We start from the raw sequence: 23,126 nt of genomic DNA, 5'->3' as shown, positions 1-23,126 counted from the left end.
TGAGTTCATAGACACGTAGTGGGCCCGAATCGGAGTTGTAACGAGAGAGTTATGGTCAAAAGAGTCTCAGTGGAAAAACCGTAAATATTTTGAAGTTGGATTTATAAAACCAGCTCAGCTCTCTCTCTCTCCTGGCGCGATCCTTTCTCTCTCCTCTCCCGCACATACGGCCCGTCGCCTTCCAGAGATTGCCGACGCCGCCACAGGGCACCATCGGCCACGGGACCGGTGGTGTTCGAACCGCCGTTGTCTCCCCTTCCTTTCCCGACCCTTCCCTGCCGGCGACGTGACCTGTGCTGGCCGAAAAATGCAGAAAACCGCCGGGAGGTCATTTAAACTTCAAAGCCGTCGATCTCCCTCCTCCGGCCACCATTTCCGTCGACCCAGGTATGGATCTTGAACTTCTCGAGCTGTTCTAGCTCCCTGTTGGGTAGGATTAGATCGATTCGTAGTGTAGCTACTGAATTTTTGAGCTTGAAGTTTCAGCCAATTTTCGGCCTCCGTTTTCGGCCACTTTTTGGGGTAGGTCCAAGAACAAAAGTGGCTCCAAATATGGTGTTTTACCTAGGGTAGGAGTTTGGAGCCGTGGTTTGAAGTTTTTCCGGCGAGGCGTAATTGCTTTAGACACCCATCGCTGCCGGCACGTGCTGCGGCGCGTGGGTGAGGGTAGTACAGTGGCACTGTGTCTTGTTGCCATCCTCTGGTCGTCATGAGCGCGTAGGATTTCACGGATCTCAATTTGGATATCGTTCGAGCTCCGAACGGATTTTCCATATTGTGCGAATTCAGGGTTCAATATTGCTGAACTGTTGGATCGCGCTCAATTTCGGATATGTTGTTCCAGATAATTTCAGAATCGTGTAGGATTCGACGGATTGTGAATCGGAGTCCCGGATACTCCGAAATCGCAAACCCTTGGGCTAGGGTTTGAAAATTTTATGATTTCACGATCGTGGTCAATCCGATCGTCAGTTTCAGACCAAACTTGCAGGACATGGTTCCTTAAACGTGAAGAACTTAAAGGAACTCTCAAATTGGTAATTGGAGGTCGTGGACCCACGAGGTTCCGTACCGACCAATAGGGAAGTTTATCGCTTAATGAAGTTTCGGATCCTTTCAGACGGTCTTAAACAGCTGAAATGCCTAAGTGGGCAGAAAAATGACTTTAAAGTTAGTGCACGCACTTTTAGAAGTCGGGGGTCAAGGTTTTACTAAAAAATCTTATACCGAGCAGTTTTATTGATTAAATATTCATGATGGTTGACCCAGACACCCGGGACCAGGCAGGCCCGCAGGAGAGACCTTCAGGAGGTCTAGCTAGCTCGGACCAGGAGTGAGTGGACTTTTCTTTTATAAATGATTTTATATAAATGAACTGCATTATTTGATCTTGAATAAGTTTAATTGATTGTGAATTTTCCTAGCATGGTTTGTGAAGTCAAATGTTTTTATCTTTGTACTGCTTAGTTAATTATGCTAAAGAATTATAGAGAGCAGAGTCTGAGATTTATATCAGATAAAGTGGTAGTACAGTTTCAGAATTTTTAGAAACCTTATATTTTTTGATGATAGCAGAGTTCTTGACTTAATAAACATTCAATTATTCATCAGATCTTTCAGAGTTCTTGACTTAATAATATTTATATATTATATTTTCTCAGAGTTCTTGATTTAATAAAAATTCAGTTCTTCAGCAAATTTTCCAGAAATGTTATATATGTTAAACCACCGTGAGTACCCATCTATGGTTATTACCCTCAGTTATACCGATGTCTACGGACATTCAGTTTACTCTCAGTTTTGTCAGTGCACTTGACATTTGCCTCACGAGTTTTGGGGACGCTCGGACCGTGAGTGCAAGGATTTGCAGCTCGGTTTGACTTGGTGTCGCCGAGGTCTGCCAGGATTTGCAGCTAGGTTTGACTTGGTGTCGCTGAGGTCTGCCAGGATTTGCAGCTCAGTTTGACTTGGTGTCGCCGAGGTCTACCAGGATTGCGGATCAGGCTGACTACGGTCCCCTGAATCCTGCCAGTTGCGGCTCGAGTTGACTTTGTGTCACCGAGACCTGCCAGCGGATCAGGCTGACTGCGGTCCCCTGAATCCTGCCAGGATTTGCGGCTCGGATAGACTGTGTGTCGCCGAGACCTGCCAGGGGAATTGACGGAATTACAGGGGTACATCCGAGTGGTAGTTTTGATTGATTGCAGTGCTTTGATTCAAGGTTTGAGTACATTGCTTTTATGCATGTTTGATTTCAGTGTTTTTATGCAAGTTTTGATTTCAGTGCTTTCATGAAAATTTTATCTTGAATACGATTGTATATATTTATTTAAATATATAAATACCTTGATTTCAGCATGTGAATGCCGTGAGTTTAGTATACTTCAATTGCAGAGTATATATTCAGTTCACTTAACTATTTTTACAATGGGGGTTAGTATATTCTTAGATATTTTATGAACCCTTATTTTTGTCCACTCACAATTTCAAATGTTTTGCGCCCCCAGGCTGTAGCGTGCACAGGACATCCACCACCGGGCCATCTTGACTTCCGCGCCTTCTTGTTACAAAAGCGATGGTTTGTAAAACGATTAACTTATCTGTAAACTATTAGAATTGCTCTGATCTATTGCCCTAGAGTGAGATTGGAACTTTTGGCTTGTATATTGAAGTGCTGGCAGTTGGTTGTATGGTTATTATGCTTGTTCTGACAGGTGGAAATTTGGGATTGAGCAAATTACAGGGGAGACTCTGCCGAATTTTCGGCAGGAGTCAAGGTTGAAATTTCAATTAGAAGGGCAATTAGGTCAATTGTGCCCGACATTCGCCAAGTGTCTGACAACAACAGGGTTCGACTCGAATTCCAAAGTGGAATTTGGTTCGGGTTCTGTCACACTCACTCCTGGTCCGAGCTAGCTAGCTAGACCTTCTGAAGGCCCCTCCTGTGGGTCTGCCTGGTCCCGGTGCCTAGTTAAACCATCATGAATATTTAATTAATAAAACTGCTCGGTAGAAGTTATGTAATTAAAACCCTGACCCCAGGCTTCTAGAAGTGCGTGCACTAACTTTAAAGTCATTTTTCTGCCCACTTAGGCATTTCAGATGTATAGAATCGCCTGAGAAGACCCGAAACTTCACTAAGCGATAAACTTCAATTTTGGTCGATAAGGAATCTCGTGGGGTCCCCGACCTCCAATTGCCAATCTGAGAGTTCCTATAGGTTCCTCACATTTAAGTAACCATATCCTGTTAGTCTGGTCTGAATCGGACGATCGGATTGACTACGATCGTGTAATCGCATAATTTCTAAACCCTAGCCCTAGGGTTCGCGCTTTTGGAGTATCCGGGACTCCGATTCACAATCTGTTGAATCCTACACGATTATGAAATTATCTAGAATAACATATCTGAAATTGAGTACGATCCAACGGCTCAACAGTATTGAACCCGGAAATCGCACAACATGGAAAATCCGTTCGAGGCCCAAATGGTATCCAAATTGAGATCCGCGAAATCCTACGCGCTCGTGAAAACCTGAGGATCACAACAAGGTATAGCGCCACTGCACTACCCTCACCCACTCGCCGTCGCACGCGCCGGCAGCGATGGGTGTCCAAAGCGATTACACCTTGCCGGAAAAACTTAAAACCACAGCTCCAAACTCCTACCCTAGGTAAAACACCATATTTGGAACCACTTTTGTTCTTGGACCTACCCCAAAAACTGACCGGAAGTGGCTGATCACGGAGGCCGAAAACCGGCTGAAACTTCAAGCTCAAAAATCCAATAGTTACACTGAGAATCGATCAATTCCTACCCAACAGGCAGCTAGAACAGCTTGAGAGGTTCAAAATCCATACCTGGGTTGACGGAAATGGTGGCCGGAGGAGGGAGATCGGCGGCTGTGAAGTTCGGGCGATGTCGGCCGCTTCTTCTTCAAATTCCGGTGAAATCGCGGCAGCTGGAGGCAGGAGGTGGCTGGGGTTGGAAGAGGACGTCGTCCTAGTCAGTTTGGTACCGTCCCCCTCCACCGCTGTGGCCGGTGGCCGGGGTTATAAAGGAGAGAAGGCGACGGACGCGGGAGAGAGAGGGAGAGGTCGCGGGAGGAGAGAGAGAGAGCGAGCTGGTTTTATAAAATCCCTTTTCGAAATATTTATGATTGTGCCACTGAGACTGTTTTGACCATAACTCTCTCGTTACAATTCGATTCGGGCCCACTACGTGTCTATGAACTCATTTCACCGTGCTCTACGCAACGGTGTCTGTAGAATTGTCAAATGCCTTCTCGGTCAAAAAGTCAACTTTTCCTTAATAAAATATTCTAAAGGCAAAATTGTCTTTCCTCCAAATAAATTATTGATTAAAAATGAATTTTAGATTTGGGTCATTACAGTTAATCACCTACAAATTACTAATACGTTAATGTTGAATTTAATATTTAATTTCAAATAAGTTTCTAAATTAATTTCAAAATCCATTACAACTATTTGGAGATCTTTCCAAATTGAATGTGTGTCATTAGTTACATTAACTTATAAATAGGGGTAGTTTGGAATCCAAAAAAATATAATAGATCATATTTTAAGTTGTATTAGGTAGGGGTGGGCACGGTTCGGTTTGGACCGGTTTTTGCCTCAAATTAGAACCGACCTGATACTATTCATGCGGTTTGGTTCGGTTCGGTTTTAATTAAAAAAATTCAAAAACTGTCTGGTTCGGTTTGAACCAGTTTCGGTCCGGTTCCGGTTCTGGTTCGGTTTTGAACCGGATTATAAAAATTATTTTTAAAAATTGTTTTGTAATACAATTCTCAACTGAAATATTTTTTTTTAACTTGAAAATTAACAAATTATTCAATTTCATATAAAAAATAAATATTAAAGTGAGAAAAGAGAGATATTTTGACATTGAACTTGGATAAATATTAAGTTTTTTTATAGTGAAATTAAAAATATAGCATTAAATATAAATATATATTGAAATTATATATTTTTTTAGTTTCACCGGTTCGGTTCGGCCCGGTTCGGTTTTTGAAGACATGGAACCGGATCCGAAATCGGTCCAAACCGGTTCGGTTCGGTTTTTAACCCGTTTTTGACTTTTTGGTCAACTCGGTTTTTTTCCGGTTTGGTTCGGCTCGGATTTCCGGTTTGCCGGTTTGAGTGCCCACCCCTAGTATTAGGTAACTAGCTTAGTTGGATCCTAGTTATCGAGTATTATTTGAAAAAAAATGGCTATTTTAAATAGAAAAATAAAGGGAAGGGTTGTAGGTGATTTAAAATGAATTTTATTGGTCTAAACTCAATTTACTATTAAATTTAATACAAATAAGCAAATTTAATTTGTATAAATTTGAATATAACAGACAACAAATATCACGTAAAATAATAATGACTTGTCTTGAAAATCCGTAGGCCACCATAACAGAGTTATAGTTTGATTGTGCTCTACATAACCAAGATAGCAGCGAAAACCCCAGCTGCTACAGATCCGGTGACTGCAAACCTATTCAAAGCGGCACTGCTAGGGCCGGGTGCGGGAGCCTCTCGTGAAGAGGGAGAAATCTCCGGAGAAATGACAGAGGAAGATGAGGGAGGAGAAGGCGGGGAGTCGGCAGTGGGCTCACTAGCAGCCGGTGAAGTGGGGGATGGCGAGGAAGCGGCAGCCTTAGGTGGAGTGCTCGATGGAGAAGGAGAAGACGCAGCCTTAGGTGGAGGGCTCGATGGAGAAGGAGCAGCTGATGTTGTGGTGCTTGATGGAGAAGCTGCAGGTGACTTGGTTGGTGAAGATGTAGGGGATTGTGCCCTTGTTGAGGCCACCAAAAGAGCAGCCATCAGAACAAGAACCGCGTTGGTGGACTGAGCCATTGTAGAGAGAGAGAAGGGTTTTTCTTTTTTTGTTTTGATCGAAAGAGAGAGAGAGAGAGAGAAGGTTTAGGGTTTGAAAAGTTGAAAGGCAAAGGATGGGTTTAAGGAGAGAAGGGAGAGGGATTTTTATATAGGAACGTTGAGGGGACTTTTTTTTTTTTTGGACGAACGTTGAGGAGAGACTTGGTTAACAGATCTTGGTTGGTTTCTAAGAAAATTCGTTGACCTCCTGATTTGAAGGGACATGGGATGGTGGAGATTTTCTCCTTTGATAAAAGGAAAGTTTTTCCAATTGGAATTTGTTAGAAATTGTGAAGAACTTAGGTGTCCTGGTTGTATATAGACAAGAAGATGTTTAACATGAAAAACGCGGTTTGTGCATATATGGAGAATGAAAATGTCTTAATTTCCTCCTCAAATGCACCAATTAAACTTNTCGAATAACAAGATATAGTAGTGCATAAATAAGAGGAATTTGATACACCTTCAAGAGGTTTCAGATCACTTAATTGCACATTACACGACTATTTCTGTATAAATAAAGGATCTATTAGGGTTGATCAAAAGTACAGCCAAGGGCGAAGAAAGACAAGTATAATACAGAAAACATCAAACACACATGTATTTAAGCTGTGAATACATAAATACAACAACGATATCGAGCTTTTATTTGTTCTTTGAAACAGAAAATGTGTCTGCAAAATGCTGAATTGCTTATGGAGTCTAAACTTCAAATATCTCCTTCAAATCATGGCTCCACCATAGCTTGGACACTTGCGGGTAAGCCCTTTCAGTAACATTGTCGCATAGTTGATACTCCGTGGCACATCTCTTCCCTCCACAGCTCATAATTCCTCTATACAGGCCACTCTTCCTTCCTTGAAACATTCTAGTGTAAATATATAAGGTATATGTGTAATGTTGAAAATAAAAGGCTCCATTTGTAAATTTCAAGACGTGGATCGGTTTGTCCACTTTTTTGGGCCAGGGACTGTTTGTTCTTTGAGCCTTTTATTTGGACTACTCTATCAACACTCTCTGGACTGTTTGTTCTGAGATTCAGCCCTGCGTCACTTCGATTATGTTATTGGGGTATTCTCTTCTCTTCTTTTTAATTGTGTTTTCTTTCTCCCCGTCATGGGTTGTCTCTGGCATCTTGAGTTTCATTTCCTTTTTCATGGGTTGTCTCTCGTATCTTGTGTTCTCTCTCCCTCTCTTGACTACTTTCTCCTTTTGATGGGTGTTACCTTTTCTCCTCTATTTTTGTCTCTCCTTTTTTCATCTTTATTTTTAAAGGATTTTATCTCTATCTGTTTTCCCACTCTCTTTTCCTTTCTCTATCTCACTTGGTTTCCTCCTTTGTTTCTTATTATTGTTTTTGGGGTCAATCATCCCTCTTTATTTTAATCTCTATGGGGCCTCTATCCTTTTGTCATGATCTTTTCTTTAGAATTTTTAACTATAGACGTCCTTGAACTTTGCCCCCAGTTGCAATTGGGTTCGTGAACTTTTTTTGAGGCAATTACATCCTTTAACTTCACAAGTTGTTCCAATTAGGTCATGCCATTCAAGTCTGTTAATTTCTCTATCAAAATGAGGGGTAAAAGCGTCCTTTTGAGCTGTAGAGGTAATTGTTTTAAGGATTTTCAACTGTAGACGTCCCTGAACTTTGCTCCCAGTTGCAATTGGGTCTATGAACTTTTTTATTTGGAAGCAATTACATCCTTTAACTCGACAAGTAGTTCCAATTGAGTCTTTTTGTAATAGAATCTCTCTCTCTCTCTCTCTCTCTCTCTCTCTCTCTCTCTCTCTCTTTTTCAGCACTCCCTCTCTGTCTCTCCCTCTCTCTCGCAGCTCATTCTCCCTCTTCCTTAGCCCACCCCCTCAAAACCCAGATCCCAACCCAACCTGCAACCCATCCCCCATCTCCTAACCCGTAGAACCCAGAACGCCACCGCAGCCGCCAGCTACGCCACGATGTTGGTCGACGTGGCCAAATCCAACAACACCTTTGAAACCACTGTCGCTGGCGTGGAGAAGATTGAGAAGTTCTTCGGCGAGCTATCGGTCTTCAACTTCTTCATCAAACCTGTCTTTTGTGGTTTCACAAATTTTAGCTCTTTTACTCTTTATTTGTTTTCAATTTCACATCACTGTCCAAGCTTGGTGGCTGGGTTCACAATGAGATATGGCAACTCTGGGTCGAAGCTGCGTGAAGAAGCGGCTTAAAGAGACTACGCTTTCCCCCTATTCCCAATCCCAAATTGGATTTTGTCTCAAAACGACGAAAACTCCAATATACCCCTCACAACAAGAGCACGTGCCATTCACACGATCAAACTCGACGGACTCTATTATGACAGGACTCAATTGGAACTACTTGTTGAGTTAAAGGATGTAATTGCCTAAAAAAAAAGTTCACATACCCAATTGCAATTGGGAGCAAAGTTCAGGGACTTCTACAGTTAAAAACTCTTAAAACAATTACCTCTACAGCTCAAAAGGACGCTTTTACCCCTCATTTTGATGGACAAATTGATCGACTTGGATGGCAGGACCCAATTGGAACAACTTGTGAAGTTAAAAGATGTAATTGCTTAAAAAAAAAGTTCACGGACCCAATTGCAACTGGGGGCAAAGTTTAGGGACGTCTACAGTTAAAAACCCTTTTCTTTATTACTTCTCTATTTCCCCGTGGTTTCTCTTGCCCATACCTTATTGTTTCCATGGTGCTTTGAAATTCAAACTTGCCCATGGTCCTGTTTTCTTTTCTCTGTGTCACAAAGTTGGTTTCACCTCCTATCTTCTACTGGTGTGATGCACTCTTAACCCCTTTATTCCCTTCAAATATTCTTTCTGTTCTCTTTGCACACATCCCTTTCTGCTTTCCATGTGATGAATTTTCTTTTGTTTCCATTCCTCATCTTTATTATATTTATATAAAAAAAGAAGGCATTTGTCTGAATTATTTTTCTTTCTCATTCCTCTTTACAACATTGTCTATTTCTTTTTATCCTACCTAGAGGGTGATTCCTAGGTAGCGTTATGTTTCTCAGGTGCCCAGTGTTGTTTCCTAGGTACATTTGACTTGTATGTCAGCCCGTCATTTTATTCCTTCCTTCCATGAGCCCATGCTCTCCTTCGCTTGCTGCCTTTTAATGGGTGTTATGTTTACTTTGTTTCTCTCATGCCGCTATTACAACTATGGAGATTGGAGTTCTTCTTTTTAGTTCCCCTTATTGGACTACTACAGCTGACTACTTACTGGACTACTACAGCTGACTACTGCCGCAATCTCCATCACCATGTAGTTTCTTCATTCAAATCTTGTTACGCTGTGCGCGTTCGATTTGCAGGGGAGTATTAGAGAGTTACAATACTATTTCAGTTACAATAGTTAATCATACTAATGATAGAAAATGGTCAGTTGTCAGTTACATTGTTATTAGGCCGTAACTCCATATTTATGTTTAGGGTTATCTACTGTAGATGTCCCTGAACTTGGCCCCCAGTTGCAATTGGTAAAAAAATGTGTATTTTACCAAGTTTTTAGGACTTGTACGAAAAACGAAAGCATTACTAAAAAATACATACATAAGTGTATAATACGAGTATTAAACAGAAAATGCTAAATTCTTTACAGAGGTAATAACTTTGGAAAAGTAAAAAATCAAAAGAAGACAATAGAGACTCAGGTAATGGCCAAATAGTAATGGATAATGCTCTAACATACTTTTATCGATAAATGGAAATCAGTAAAAAAATATTGCAAAAAAAAGAAAAAGAAAAAATATGCCAGTATAGCCATGCGGCTATACTATATATTATTAAAAAAAGGCCAAAATGGCTATACGAGCTTTACATTTCCTTCCCTGCCTGGCTCGCTTCACTGAATCACTTCCCAATCCCATCAAAGTCTTCTAGTTCAAGGCCAACAAAGAGGTGGGCAATTCCTCATTTGAGCTCTCATGGCGCCACCCAAGAAATAAAAAAAAAAGCAAGAAAGACAGGAAATTGAAGAAAAAATTAAGCTTGGTTCCAGTCGAGCCTAAAGCTACAGACTGACTGGTGGGATAGTTTCTTCAACCCAAGGTTTTTCTTTTCACTAAGCTCAATCTCCAATTACTCTGCTTCCTGCTTTTTAGTGGAATGCATTCAGATTACTTGTAGTTTTAACTAAATTATCTTTATATTTTGCTTATTTTGGAAAATCTATGATGCACAGAAATCTAGAACAGGTGGTGGATTTTGTTCTGTAATGTTAAATGCGATAATGATGTTCATAATTAGAGCTCAAAACCTCTAAACTGTGCTTTTGTTCAGTTAGGCTGTTGGAAAAATCGGCCTAGGCGCTAGGCGGGTCCTTTTATTTATTTTACATTTTTTTTCTGACTTTAGCTCAATTATGAAATTGCTTCAATTTTTGATGGCCGCTATACAAAAACTGGCTTTTGATTATGTGTTTTGCATCCGAAAAGAGATAGATGTGGTCGAAAAGTTATTACTAGAGGGAGAAATAGAGATTTTAGTCTGTAAAAGTAGTATATAATTGTTAGGAATCTGGTTTGGCCTAAGTTGGATGAGTAGTTGGAAATCCTCATTGAATCAGACTTGGGGAATGTACAGGCACAGAAACACATAGTCGGGCTTTGCTGCTTGTTATGTGGAAGCAAGTTTTTCTGTCTTCCTATTTCCCTTTTTGTAGATTTTTTTAAAACCTTTTTTCGAGTTGATTTCTGTTTTGAAGTTTCCATGATAACTTAACTTTATTTTGTTTTGGTGATGTAATTCATCTGTGCAGATTCTTCACTATCCAATGATGAGGAGGAAGGTTTTAAGTATTTCTTTGGGGTCTCAAAGAAGACTTTTGACTATATCTGTTCCCTTATAAGAGAAGGCCTTCTGTCGAGGCCGCCGTCAGGTCTCATCAACATAGAAGGCTTCTTAGTGTTGAGAAACAGGTTGCAATCGCCCTGAGAAGGCTGGCATCCGGTGAGTCTCAAGTCTCAGTGGGAGCTGCCTTCGGGGTAGGCCAGTCCACAGTTTCTCAGGTGACTTGGAGATTCATTGAAGCATTGGAAGAACGTGCCAAGCACCATCTCAAGTGGCCTGATTCCAACAGAATGGAACAAATAAAGTCCAAACTTGAAGAAGCCTTTGGATTGCCCAATTGTTGTGGAGCCATAGATGGTACACACATCATTATGACCCTTCCTACTGTTCAAACATCAGACGATTGTTGTGACCTGGAGGACAACTACAGCATGCTCTTGCTGCAGGGAATTGTTGACCATGAGTTGAGGTTTCTTGACATTGTAAGTGGTTGGCCTGGGGGCATGACGGTGGCATGACGGTGTCTAGACTTTTGAAGTGTTCAGGATTTTTCAAGCTCTGTGAAGGCGGACAGCGTTATCATTACTTTAAAACTATACCATGGTGAACATGAAATTCCATTGCTTCAATCTCCCTTGGTTGGGGGCTGTATGCATGCACAGAAGGGCGCTTTCTTGCGTTTCTGGCTGGTTCTATTGCCACCATAGATATAGTCCCTCAGAAGAACTCTTGTTTTCCGCTCCGTGATCCTTGTTGATCCTCTGCTTTCTTTTTCACCATCAAGTTTCAGTAGAAGAAATTGCAGTTTCTGAACCTCCAACTGTAGCTGCCCGATTTTTTCAAACCCTTCCTTTGCTTGCTCCGAAAGTCTCCTTCTTCTCACACTCCAACTTTCATCCGACACTACCCCAGAAGCTCCATCAGAGAACAGAGAACCATCTTCAACGTTCTTCATCAATTTTTGATTGACATCAAACAACTTAGTGATGGCTTCGTCAGCTTCTTCCAGCTGCCCCTTCACGTTTTCAAATTCAATACCTTTGCCCTTTTTGCTCTTTTCAGTAATGTCATTCCACTTCAGGTCTTCCACGGTTATTTGAAGGTTTGTAAACTTTCGTACATCAGAATCAAGTCTTTCTAGAATCCTTCTCTTGTTGCCTTCTTGACGGGGCTCTGTAAATCTTTAAGAGATCTCTAATTTGTCCACGTCCAATTCCTTCTCAACCAATGATTCTGAAGAGGAATATTTATTCTTGTGTTCCTTTACTGCTTCAGTGAGTCTGACTGTGGTCAGTTGGTACAGCGTCCACCTTCTGGCCTTTGCCAACCATCAAATCAATGCTGGCATCCTGGTCAGTGGTTTCCCACAACTCAAGCATCTGACCATCAGCCTCTATGGTGTTTCTTCTGCTTATCCCATAGGATGAACACTCTGATATCTGATCAAGGATGATGTCTTTTGTCAGAATTTCATTTCCTGAGCCAGATATTTCACGCTTCTTCATAGTGTTACCAAACCCCATCCCCGAATTTCTTTTCTACCTGATTTGCGGAAAAATGCCTTTCCTTTTCCACCATTGCCTTTTCAATAGCTTTAATTCTTCTTCGTAAATCCTGCAAGTCCGAGACACCATCTGATACCGTGGCCACTTGATCTCCATCCAAATGAGAGCTTTCAGCATGCACCATTGAACTATTGAAATCAAATGCAACATGCCATAAGCTGAACAATTCATGTCCAAGCCCAATGTAGATAGAAACCAGCTTACTTTCCATAAAATTTCCCAAAATTGAAGTACCACTTTTTTTTATAAATATTATATGAAATTTGAGGCCTCAAAAGTAAAATAAAAGGAAGTTCAAAAAAGAATCCTGAAGCCACAAACAACTTGCATAATTCTGAAGATAAACCATATATTCAAATACTGGCTCCGCAATTCATCTAATATAAAAAGCAAGTCTTTCAAAAGACTTTCTGGCTAGAAGACCATACACGATGGCATTGAAGCAAAGAACATAATTGCATTAGTGAGAACTCATGGGTGCAAGTCTAGATGACTTTTGAAGAGTTCATACAGGTTCAAAAGAGGATAGAAAATGTGCAGGACCAATCAAAAACTGCTAATCCATTATGGATAAGGAAATCAATGGAGTAAAGCTTTGAGTTCCAGATAGAAAAAAAGAAGAGAGTATTGAAGCTTTAATAAATGGATCATCACCTTAGTCCAATTTCCCGCAGAGGGAATGTATAAACAGACATGGAGATTACCTCTGATTCTTCCGTGTCTAGTTTATGAGATGTGGCGTCTGCAAGCACATGCTTCTCAAGTGCTGTTGTACACTCCTTCAAAGAGATGACAGATGGAATATAGGCAGCCAACTGATCTTGTGGCCCTGATAAACGAAAATCTGGGAATAAAAAAAGAAGATGCTAGTATAGCCGAGCGGTATACCTTTTAAATATATTATATTTAAAAAGCAGAGCCGCGCGGCTATACCGTTTAAATATTATTTAAATAGTATAGCCGTTCGGCTATACCCTTTATTTTATTTATAAAAAAAGGCCAAAAAAGGCTATACGAGCTTTACATTTCCCTCCCCGCCTGGCTCGCTTCACTGAATCACTTCCCAATCCCATCAAAGTCTTCAAGTTCAAGGCCAAAAAAGAGGTGGGCAATTACTCATTTGAGCTCTCATAGTGTCTCCCAAGAAATCAAAGAAAAGCAAGAAAGATATGAAATTGAAGAAAAACTTAAGCTTGGTTCCAGTCGTGCCTAAAGCCGTAGACTCTGGCTGGTGGGATAGTTTCTTCAATCCAAGGTCTTTCTTTTCACTAAGCTCAGCCTCCAATTACTCTGCTTTCTGTTTTTAGTGGAATGCATTCAGATTACTTGTAGTTTTAACTAAATTATCTTTATATTTTGTTTATTTTGGAAAATCTATGATGCACAGACGTCTAGAATAGGTGGTGGATTTTGTTCTGTAATGTTAAATTCGGCAATGATGTTCATAATTAGAGCTCAAAACCTATAAACTGTGCTTTTGTTTAGTTAGGCTGTTGGAAAAATCGGCCTAGGCGGGTCTCTTTTTTTTTTCCTGACTTTAGCTAAATTATGAACTCGCTTCAATTTCTGATGGCCGCTATACGAAAATTGGTTTTTGATTATGTGTTTTGCATCCTGAAAAGAGAGAGATGTGGTTGAAAAGTTATTACTAGAGGGAGCGGTAGAGATTTTAGCCTATAAAAGTAGTATGTAATTGTTAGGAATCTGGTTTGGCCTAAGTTGGATGAGTAGTTGGAAATACTGACTGAATCAGACTTGGGGAATATACAGACACAAACACATAGTCGGGCTTTGCTTGTTGTCATAGACTATGAAGCCGCAATCCACCTCTGGAAGGTTGACAAGTTTGACTTTGTTGTCTGCATGAGTGCCTATATCGGCGTCGTTTTTGGCAGCCTTGAAATTGGACTAATCTTAGCTGTATGTATCATTATTGTGTGTGACAGTAACACTATATCTAACAACTTAAAACTACGCATTAAAACTAATATTTCGTTTTACTTCTGTGCAGGTTGCAATATCTGTGATCAGGGTACTTTTGTTTGTGGCAAGGCCAAGGACTTTTGTTCAAGGAAACCTTCCGAATTCCATGGTTTACAGAAATGTTGAGCAGTATCCCAATGCAAGCAATGTTCCTGGAATTCTCATACTTGAGATTGATGCTCCCATTTACTTTGCAAATACCAACTACTTAAGAGAAAGGTACTAATTAATTAAACCTGAGTAAGAACTAAAGATCTGGGGCTTAAGATAGATAATAGCAAGTACAGGGACTAAGGTTTTGTTGAGTTGTTCTTGAGGTGGTTATACTATCTTTTTGTTTTCTGGTCATGTTTATGTTCTAGTGAGCCAGAACTAAAGATTTGGGGCTTAAGATAGATAAGTGGCTTATCCATGGGACTGGGAAAGAGACATCCCACTTTGTTTGAGAGGGTTTGAATCAGACATTTGATTTTATGATGATCGCACAAATTTTCATTTACAAATGGATTGAATAACTAGTGTAGTGCTTCAAGTTACCAGTCGCTTCTAACCAAGGTGCTTTCTGCTGGTGCCACCATACTCATTAAACATAGAGACCTCTGTGTGTCATCCGTTTGATTCTAATAATTTCCAAATGTTAAGTTGGTTAACTGGCCTAGCGTTTGAGCCATAAATTACTGAAACAGTCTCATGATGAAAGAATTGATTGCATTCTCATGATAATCTTCTCTGATGTATTTTGTTTCATTTGTAGGCACATAGGTTGGAGAGGACTTGATGAAGGTATCGTTGTTGTTGGGACTTGCATGATTTAAAAGCTACAATGATCGAACATTTATGTTGCTGAGTTGAGTGTTAAGATGATGAAACATAAAAACCATGTTGTTTAACTTTATCAAGCTCTCTCACATGCAGGGTCCTAACTACTTTGAGATTGATATGGACATTCATTGCTTCAGCCACATATCAAGGAAGGGTCTCGAATTGTCTTTAAAAACGGAATAGCCGACGCGGCTATACTCGTAAAATATTCTATTTATAGACTATAGCCGACCGGCTCTACTTTTAAAATATCTCTTTTTAAATATTCTATTTTAAGGAGTATAGCCGCGCGACCTTTAAAATATTCTTTTTATGAAGTATAGTCGTGCGGCTATACTTTTAAAATATTCTTTTATGGAGTATAGCCGCACGGCGATGCTCTCTTGTAAAATATTCTATTTATAGAGTATAGCTGAGCGGCTATATTGTTAAAATATTCTTTTTATGGAGTACAGTCTCTTTTAAGATATTCTGTTTATGGCTTGCCGCGCAACTGTACTTTTAAATATTCTGTTTATTGAGTATAGCCGAGCGGCTATATTCTCTAAAAATAAAAAAATTAAAAAAGGTATAGCCGCGCGGCTGTACTCTTTTAAGGAGTATAGCCGCGCGACCTTTAAAATATTCTTTTTATGAAGTATAGTCATGCGGCTATACTTTTAAAATATTCTTTTATGGAGTATAACCGCACGGCGATGCTCTCTTGTAAAATATTCTATTTATAGAGTATAGCTGAGCCGCTATATTGTTAAAATATTCTTTTTATGGAGTACAGTCTCTTTTAAGATATTCTGTTTATGGCTTGCCGCGCAACTGTACTTTTAAATATTCTGTTTATTGAGTATAGCCGAGCGGCTATATTCTCTAAAAATAAAAAAATTAAAAAAGGTATAGCCGCGCGGCTGTACTCTTTTAAAAATAAATATAAAAAATGGTGTAGTCGTGCGGCTATACTCTTGAAAAATTAAATATAAAAAAGGGTATAGCCATACGGTTAAACCCGTTAAAACAAATAACGAGTTTGCTGTGGTTTCTCTTGTTTGGTTGCTGGGAAAATGTCCAGAAACCAGGAAGAAATTGAGTAATTTGTTTACTGGAATTATGTTTGACGTTTAAAGAGCAACACCAGAGACATATAGAGACGTTTTTGCTCCTTTCTTTTGGTTTGGGCCGGCTACCGCCACAAGATGAGATTCAGCTTTGGATGGTTCTGCTCCTAAATCCTAATGGGTTGTTGGAGAAATACCAGTTCACCAGTCCTGCTTATTATTCTGCTTTTGGGGAAAATGATTATCTCTATTTAGCTAGCTAGCTAGGTTTGTGTTTTTTCTTCTTCTTAAATTCAAGCGATAAACACTTTTAAGCATGATAGTTTATAACTGTATAATATTCTAGTGAATTGGACTCGAACTCGTCACTACAAACGTCTATGGCACAGAGCATGCCCGTTCCAGGATTCGAGCAGTGTTCGAAAAATCGGCCTAGGCTCTAGGCGGGAGGACACCGACGCCAGGGAGTTAGGCGTCGCCTAGGTGGCATGTAGGCGGCCTGGGCGGGTCGTGTCCTTCTTTTTCCTTTTCGAAATGAAGACAAACGAAGCTTGCACTCGCAGAGGAATGTGGTGCGCGAGTGATATGAAGAGACAGAGGAAACGAACACAAAGCTTGCACTCGCAGTCCAATCTTCAAAATTCAAATACTTGGTTTTGAGCCTCTCTCTCAACTCAACCTTCGATTTTTTTTCTTCGGTTTCGGCTGCTGCATTGATTCTTCTTCTTTTTTTTTTTTCTTTTTTTTTTTTGTGAAGGTCGCAAGGTCAGATGAACATCCAAGGCAGTTTCTTAGTATGCCAGAAGAAGCCCAGCAGATGGTTCTTTAACCTGAAGCACACCTTGCAGTTTGACATTGGATTACACCATGCCGGTCTGAATGACAAAGACAGATCTCTGGTTGATGATCTTTTTGCAAACAACAAGATTCAGGCATTAATTTCTGTTTAAACTCAGTAAGCATGAGTCTTTCCTGAAAAACACATTAGGAAAAGAGAATATAAAAAAGATCATTCTTATTCTATATACTGATTAGGCATATGTATTAAATTATAGGTACTGGTTTGTACCAGAACATTGGCATGGGGTGTAAACCTTCTAGGTCATCATCTGGTCATTATTAAGGTAAGGCAAAATTTGTGCAGTATCTTTTTCATTTGGTTCCTATATTTACAAAGGTTTCTAGTAGGAGTATATTGCAGCAGCTGTTCTTCGGGACAAATTTACCTAAGTGTTGATTCTCTTGCGAGGAACAGAATATTATGATGGGAAAACAAAGAGATATGTTGATTTTCCAATATCAATCATAGATATATTACAAATGATGGTTTTGGTCACACATGACTATATAGAATAAAAAATGGAAAGAAAGAAATATGTGAATCAGATTACATGCTTTTCTCCCTGTATAATCAACAGTTGCTCAGATTCTACGAGAAAGATGGGAGTAGATGTCCATCACAATCCCCCTCCCTAACAATCAATAAACACAAATCATATTAGTTTCTGAATATTTGCCTCAAATATTAATACTATGAATCAGGTTGTTTGGGGTTTTGAATATCAGAAAATCTAATAAAGTCAATGGATGAAGTCTTGCACTCCTATTCCTATATCTAATCAATAAAGCATTTTCCTTTTTTTTTTTTTTGCTGTTAAAGTTTAGAACGCCTATCATTTGCATTGCTGCTGTGACAGGAGTAGCACAATGATCCTCTTGTACTTAAATATGGTGAAGACACACAAGTTAAAAGCCTTTGGTTTTGATTAGTGTCCTTAGTATTTCATTTACAAGATCTTACATGAGCATAGTTTTCTACAGATGTTTAATCCAGCTTACTATGGCTTGGACAACATCTATCACATCCATTTTTGAGTTATGAAAAGAATGATATATCAAACCATAATTTATTTATAAACAGAGATTGTCTGAGCAAATTCATAGGGGCTTATTGAAACTAACAAATACATAGGTTTCTGAATTTCAAATAACTCTTTCAAATTAAAATAAGGCCCTGGGACATAGGAAGTATGGTTCCCCCATAACTTGAAACCTTTATGACACAGTAATAACGAAAAAGAATATTAAAAAGGAGACATGACTTATCAGCTTATGACAAAACCAAATAAGAGAAACTATAACTTAAAGGAGAAGGTCTCATGGCTATGCATACCATATTTTGATGGATGATTAATTCTTTCTTTAGCGTAAGTGTAGAGATTAAGCGTTGAGTATTTGAATCCTTCAAGCTCTTTCTTCAGCTTTGTGAGGACTTTGGAAAGTAGTCTATTGTGTAGATTCTCAAGTGCTGTAACTTCCTCCCCGGAAGGGCCCGTGTTTCCTGGTTGAATCACTCTCATGCTTGGCGTAGAAGCAATTGGGCCCACGCTTGAAAATCCAAATTTCCTGCCTCCTTTCTTGTATACATCCTGACAAAATGTATATCAAATCACTCCTCCAAAAGATCTTTCCGGATTCATAATCAGACGAACGAAGTTGTACACAAATTGTAACAAGTCATAGAAAAAAGAAGAAACTCGAATTAAAATTTTTCTCCTGCTATGTATGTGTGCAAATGAAGATAAGATTACTTCGATCCAACTTGTCAGGTTGCCAATAACCCAGCCAACATATTCTTCCTGGCTGGTATTGGTGGCTAATGGGATAGAATAGTCATTGCTTCCAATGCTGATTAAGTAGACAGCTTTGGACAGCAATGTGTAGGCTTCTGCTTCACCTAGTTTCTGCCTCAACTGCTTCTCCACCTTCTTGAATTGACTTCGTTGAGTTTTAAGGTCTATCACCTGAAAACAACAGATCACATAATCAAATCATGCTAACGAAAAGCAGGCGAATTACCAAAAATACATTTTGAGATGCTGCACCTGTAACTAAAAGTCATAACAAGGGAAAACATATAATAAGCCAGAGCATATACAAATCCTTGGAAGGTTTCAACCAGAGCACCAGCTCCAGCAGAAGCAAAGTTCACCCCATAAGTATAGTCTTTCAACCCAGGTTGTAAATATGCTGGTATAAATGGCAACTTGGCATACTCAGCTGTATCATGTGTATCATAAAATTCAATAGTTAGTTGTATCATGTGTTTGTATTATCAGTTGCTGTCAGTTAGCAGCAAAGATGTTTGAAGAATTGACTGAAAGAAACAATATTACTCACAAGATGGTTCTTACCAATGAAGTCTGAGATTAAACGCCCATTAGAAAATCTACCAGTTGGGTACCTGAAGAATGTTTCACCATATGGCAACCAATTGGCCTGGAAATCTTTTGTGGTATTTATGTAGTTATTATTTCCAGGATCATAGAGTGAATCACCAAAGATGAACAGGGCTGCATGTTTTTTCTGAAGCCCAGAATGGCCATGGCTAGAGCTACTTGCAATGAGAAGGCTTACACAGAAAGCCAAGATATAGATTTGAAACCTGAAAGATGCCATTCCAGTATTTTCTGTTTAGCTTTGTATTTTATGATCTTTTCCTCATTCTAGCAATGTGGTTTACTTTGTCTCTGCTTCAAATGCATAAATAGGTTTTCGAGATTTACTTGTCAAAAAGGAAGCAAATGTTAACTTCAATGATCAAACCACAGTTAGTGTAGCGCACCTCAACAACATAGTTGCTGAGCTAACCACATATATGTAAACATGATTGAAAATAATGTTTGAAGGACCAACAATCAAACCAACAATCTTCTCCTCTGTTTCAGTTCTGTATGTTTAAAATATTGCAACCTTTAAATTGAGAGGAGCTGGTTTCCAAGATGACCCAATGATCATTAACTTTTGTCAGCAAATAACAACTTTGAAAAGACACTAGAACCTCTAAAAAAAGGGTAACTTACTACAAATTGGAGGATCTAAAACTCGTCCCCTTTCATTCTAAAATTCTTACACAAATTTTCACCATTTCTCATCCACCAAGAGTTATTTTCGTGATAAATTATTTTTCATGCTTGACGTAGATGGTACCAGCAATCATTTATTATTGGGAGTTTATACACAAAATGCCTACTTAACAGAGCACCTAGTTCTTGGCTTTTGCTTCTATCTTTCCCCCATAAAATCCCTTACAGGATTGAGTAGAATTGATTCTTTGGTTCTTTTGGTGTCAATAATTGGAATCCAGAAAACATCCATCACATCCATTTTTGAGTTGTGAATACATTAATACAAAGATGACATATCAAACCATAATTTATTTATAAACAGAGATCGTCTGTGCAAATTCACAGTTGCTTATTGAAACTAAAAAATACATAGGTTTCTGAACTTCAAATAACTCTTTCAAATTAAAAGAAGGCCCTGGGACATAGGAAGTATGGCTCCCCCATAACTTGAACACTTGCCCATGTGCCCATGGCTCCATCAAACTTTTAATTCGCTTGGAAAAGGAAATTGTGTCTGCAAATTGCTCAATTTCTCAAGCCATATTTTGCCTAAACTTCAAATAGCTCCTTCAAGTTATGGCTCCACCATAACTTGGACACTTGCTGGTAAACCCTTTCAGTTGGATGACCAGAGTCAAAAAACACATACTCAGTAACATTGTTACATAACTCATACTCAGTCACACCTCTCTTCCCTCCACAGGTATTAATTGCTCTATATGGACCAAAGCCACAGCACGCCGTCTTTCCTTCCTTGAAACCTTTACGAGTCGGCACAGTAATAACGAAAAAGAATATCAAAAAGGAGACATGAATTATCAGCTTATGACAAAACCAAATAAGAGAAACTATAACTTAAAGGAGAAGGTGTCAGGGATGGCTATGCATACCATATTTTGATGGATGATTAATTCTTTCTTTAGCGTAAGTGTAGAGATTAAGCGTTGAGTATTTGAATCCTTGGAGCTCTTTCTTCAGCTTTGTGAGGACTTTGGAAAGTAGTCTGTTGTGTAGTTTCACAAGTGCTGTAACTTCTTCCCCGGAAGGGCCTGTGTTTCCTGGTTGAATCACTCTCATGCTTGGCACAGAAGCAAGAGGGGCCAAGCTTGAAAATCCAAATTTCCTGCCTCCTTTCTTGTATACATCCTGACAAAATGTATATCAAATCACTCCTCCAAAAGATCTTTCCAGATTCATAATCAGAAGACACAAAGTTGTACACAAATTGTAACAAGTTATAGAAAAAAGAAGAAACTCGAATTAAAAAATTTCGCGTGATATGTATGTGTGCAAATGAAGATAAGATTACTTCGATCCAACTTGTCAGGTTGCCAATAACCCAGCCAACATATTCTTCCTGGCTGGTATTGGTGGCTAATGGGGAAAAATAGTCGTTGCTTCCAATGCTGATTAAGTAGACAGCTTTGGACAGCAATGTGTAGGCTTCTGCATCACCTAGTTTCTGCCTCAACTGCTTCTCCACCTTCTTGAATTGACTTCGTTGAGTTTTAAGGTCTATCACCTGAAAACAACAGATCACATAATCAAATCATGCTAACGAAAAGCACGCGAATTACCGAAAATACATATTCAGATGCTGCAACTGTAACTATAAGTCTTAACAAGGTAAAACATATAATAAGCCAGAGCATATACAAATCCTTGATGGCTTTCAACCAGAGCACCAGCTCCACCAGAAGCAAAGTTCACCCCATAAGTATAGTCTTTCAACCCAGGTTGTAAATACGCTGGTATAATTGGCAACTTGGCATACTCAGCTGAAACATGAATGTAAATTTAATAGTTAGTTGTATCATGTGTTTGTATTATCAGTTGCTGTCAGTTAAAAGCAAAGGTGTTTGAAGAAATGACTGAAAGAAACAATATTACTCACAAGATGGTTCTTACCAATGAAATCTGGGATTAAACGCCCATCAGAAAATCTACCAGTTGGGTACCTGAAGAATGTTTCACCATATGGCAACCAATTTGCCTGGAAAGAAGTTGTGGTATTTATGTAGTTATTATTTCCAGGATCATAGAGTGAATCACCAAAGATGAACAGGGCTACATGTTTTTTCCGAAGCCCAGAATGGCCATTGCAGCTGCTTTGAATAACAAGGCCTGCACAGAAAGCCAAGATATAGATTTGAAACCTGAAAGATGCCATTCCAGTATGTTCTGTATAACTTTGCATTATATCATCTTTTTCTCTGTTTCAATTCAATTTAATAAGGAAATTACTTCCTGGTCCAGATAACATAAAGAAAAGACAAGGAAAGTCAACTAAAAAGGAAAAAGTTGACACAAATGAGGGTAGGTTGATGCTTAGCATGATGCATTGATACATTTAGAAATTTTTTTCTTTATTATCAACTTGGATAAGACGTTTTCAGCTATTATTAGCTTCAATCACATCACATCACAAAATAATAGATTATACAGTAGAAACTTTTGCTAAGTTGACCATTCATAATCCAATGAGAAAAAATAGCTGCAGCAAAGTTTGGGAACTAAAAGTCAATAAATGGAAAATTTGCAAATTCAGCTTCAGTTTCATCAGCAGCCTTCCTCCAAAGAATCTTCTCATTGAAAAGTAGCCAATGCTTCTAGAAGTCAAAGTCAATGTAATTCAGCTAACTAAACCAGAGTTAGTTCATGGTTAGAGATTGAGATCTGTTAAGCTAGTTGTGGTTAACCTGTAGTCAATATAACTGAATCTGATGTACGTCTTTGTTTGGGTTAATAAAAGCAAGAAATTGAACCCTGCTTCACTTGGTTTTCTCTGTTTTTCTTGGTTTCCAAACATACATTAATTGAGTTGTAATTCTTCACAAAGGTTAGTGTTGTTGGTATTGTTAGTTTTGGCTAGTGTAGGCAATAGTTTTGGTATTTTAGGCCTCGTTTGTGATGAAAGATCAGACTAGACTAGACTAGTAAAGTGGCTACATTTCATGTGCAATCAAGGCATAATATAGATATAGCTGTCTAACTCGGAGGATGAAGGAGGAGTATCATAAGAGGTTGATGACTAAAACTTATCCCTCATTATCCTACCATTTTCAAGGGGATTAGGGGGGATAAGTTTTAGTCATCAAT

The 23,126-nt window shown here is 39.2% G+C and overlaps 2 protein-coding genes and 1 long non-coding RNA gene across 4 annotated transcripts; 1 reads left to right on the top strand and 2 right to left on the bottom strand.

The window, feature by feature from the left end:
* Positions 1–6,590: 6,590 nt before the first annotated feature.
* On the bottom strand, positions 6,591–19,578 carry LOC117621512 (GDSL esterase/lipase 5-like). The gene is made up of 6 exons (XM_034352039.1): positions 19,314–19,578; positions 19,058–19,179; positions 18,711–18,923; positions 18,286–18,548; positions 8,170–8,196; positions 6,591–6,735 (listed from the first exon to the last, which is right to left on the bottom strand). Exons 1-6 carry the CDS (start codon positions 19,576–19,578, stop codon positions 6,591–6,593), a joined length of 1,035 nt encoding a protein of 344 aa, XP_034207930.1.
* LOC117621513 lies at positions 13,308–15,250 on the top strand. The gene is made up of 4 exons (XR_004584921.1): positions 13,308–13,520; positions 14,277–14,467; positions 15,003–15,031; positions 15,164–15,250. It is a non-coding gene; the product is annotated as an uncharacterized LOC117621513 (long non-coding RNA).
* A 771-nt stretch (positions 19,579–20,349) lies between the features above and the next one.
* On the bottom strand, positions 20,350–22,231 carry LOC117621509 (GDSL esterase/lipase 2-like). Of its 2 annotated transcripts, none has more exons than XM_034352034.1 (5): positions 21,936–22,231; positions 21,684–21,805; positions 21,337–21,549; positions 20,918–21,173; positions 20,350–20,788 (listed from the first exon to the last, which is right to left on the bottom strand). In XM_034352034.1, the coding sequence occupies exons 1-5, from the start codon at positions 22,222–22,224 to the stop codon at positions 20,577–20,579; spliced, it is 1,092 nt and encodes a 363-aa protein (XP_034207925.1). In that variant the 5' UTR covers positions 22,225–22,231; the 3' UTR covers positions 20,350–20,576. The 2 variants fall into 2 exon arrangements, with proteins under 2 accessions (XP_034207925.1, XP_034207926.1); XM_034352035.1 differs by having other exon boundaries at positions 20,595–20,742.
* Positions 22,232–23,126: the final 895 nt, after the last annotated feature.

The sequence above is a fragment of the Prunus dulcis genome, chromosome 3 (genome assembly GCF_902201215.1).
Source record: "Prunus dulcis chromosome 3, ALMONDv2, whole genome shotgun sequence".
In the NCBI taxonomy this organism is placed as follows: domain Eukaryota; kingdom Viridiplantae; phylum Streptophyta; class Magnoliopsida; order Rosales; family Rosaceae; genus Prunus; species Prunus dulcis.
The sequence above is the reverse complement of the archived record's forward strand: the minus strand, read 5'-3'. Positions and strand labels throughout refer to the sequence as shown.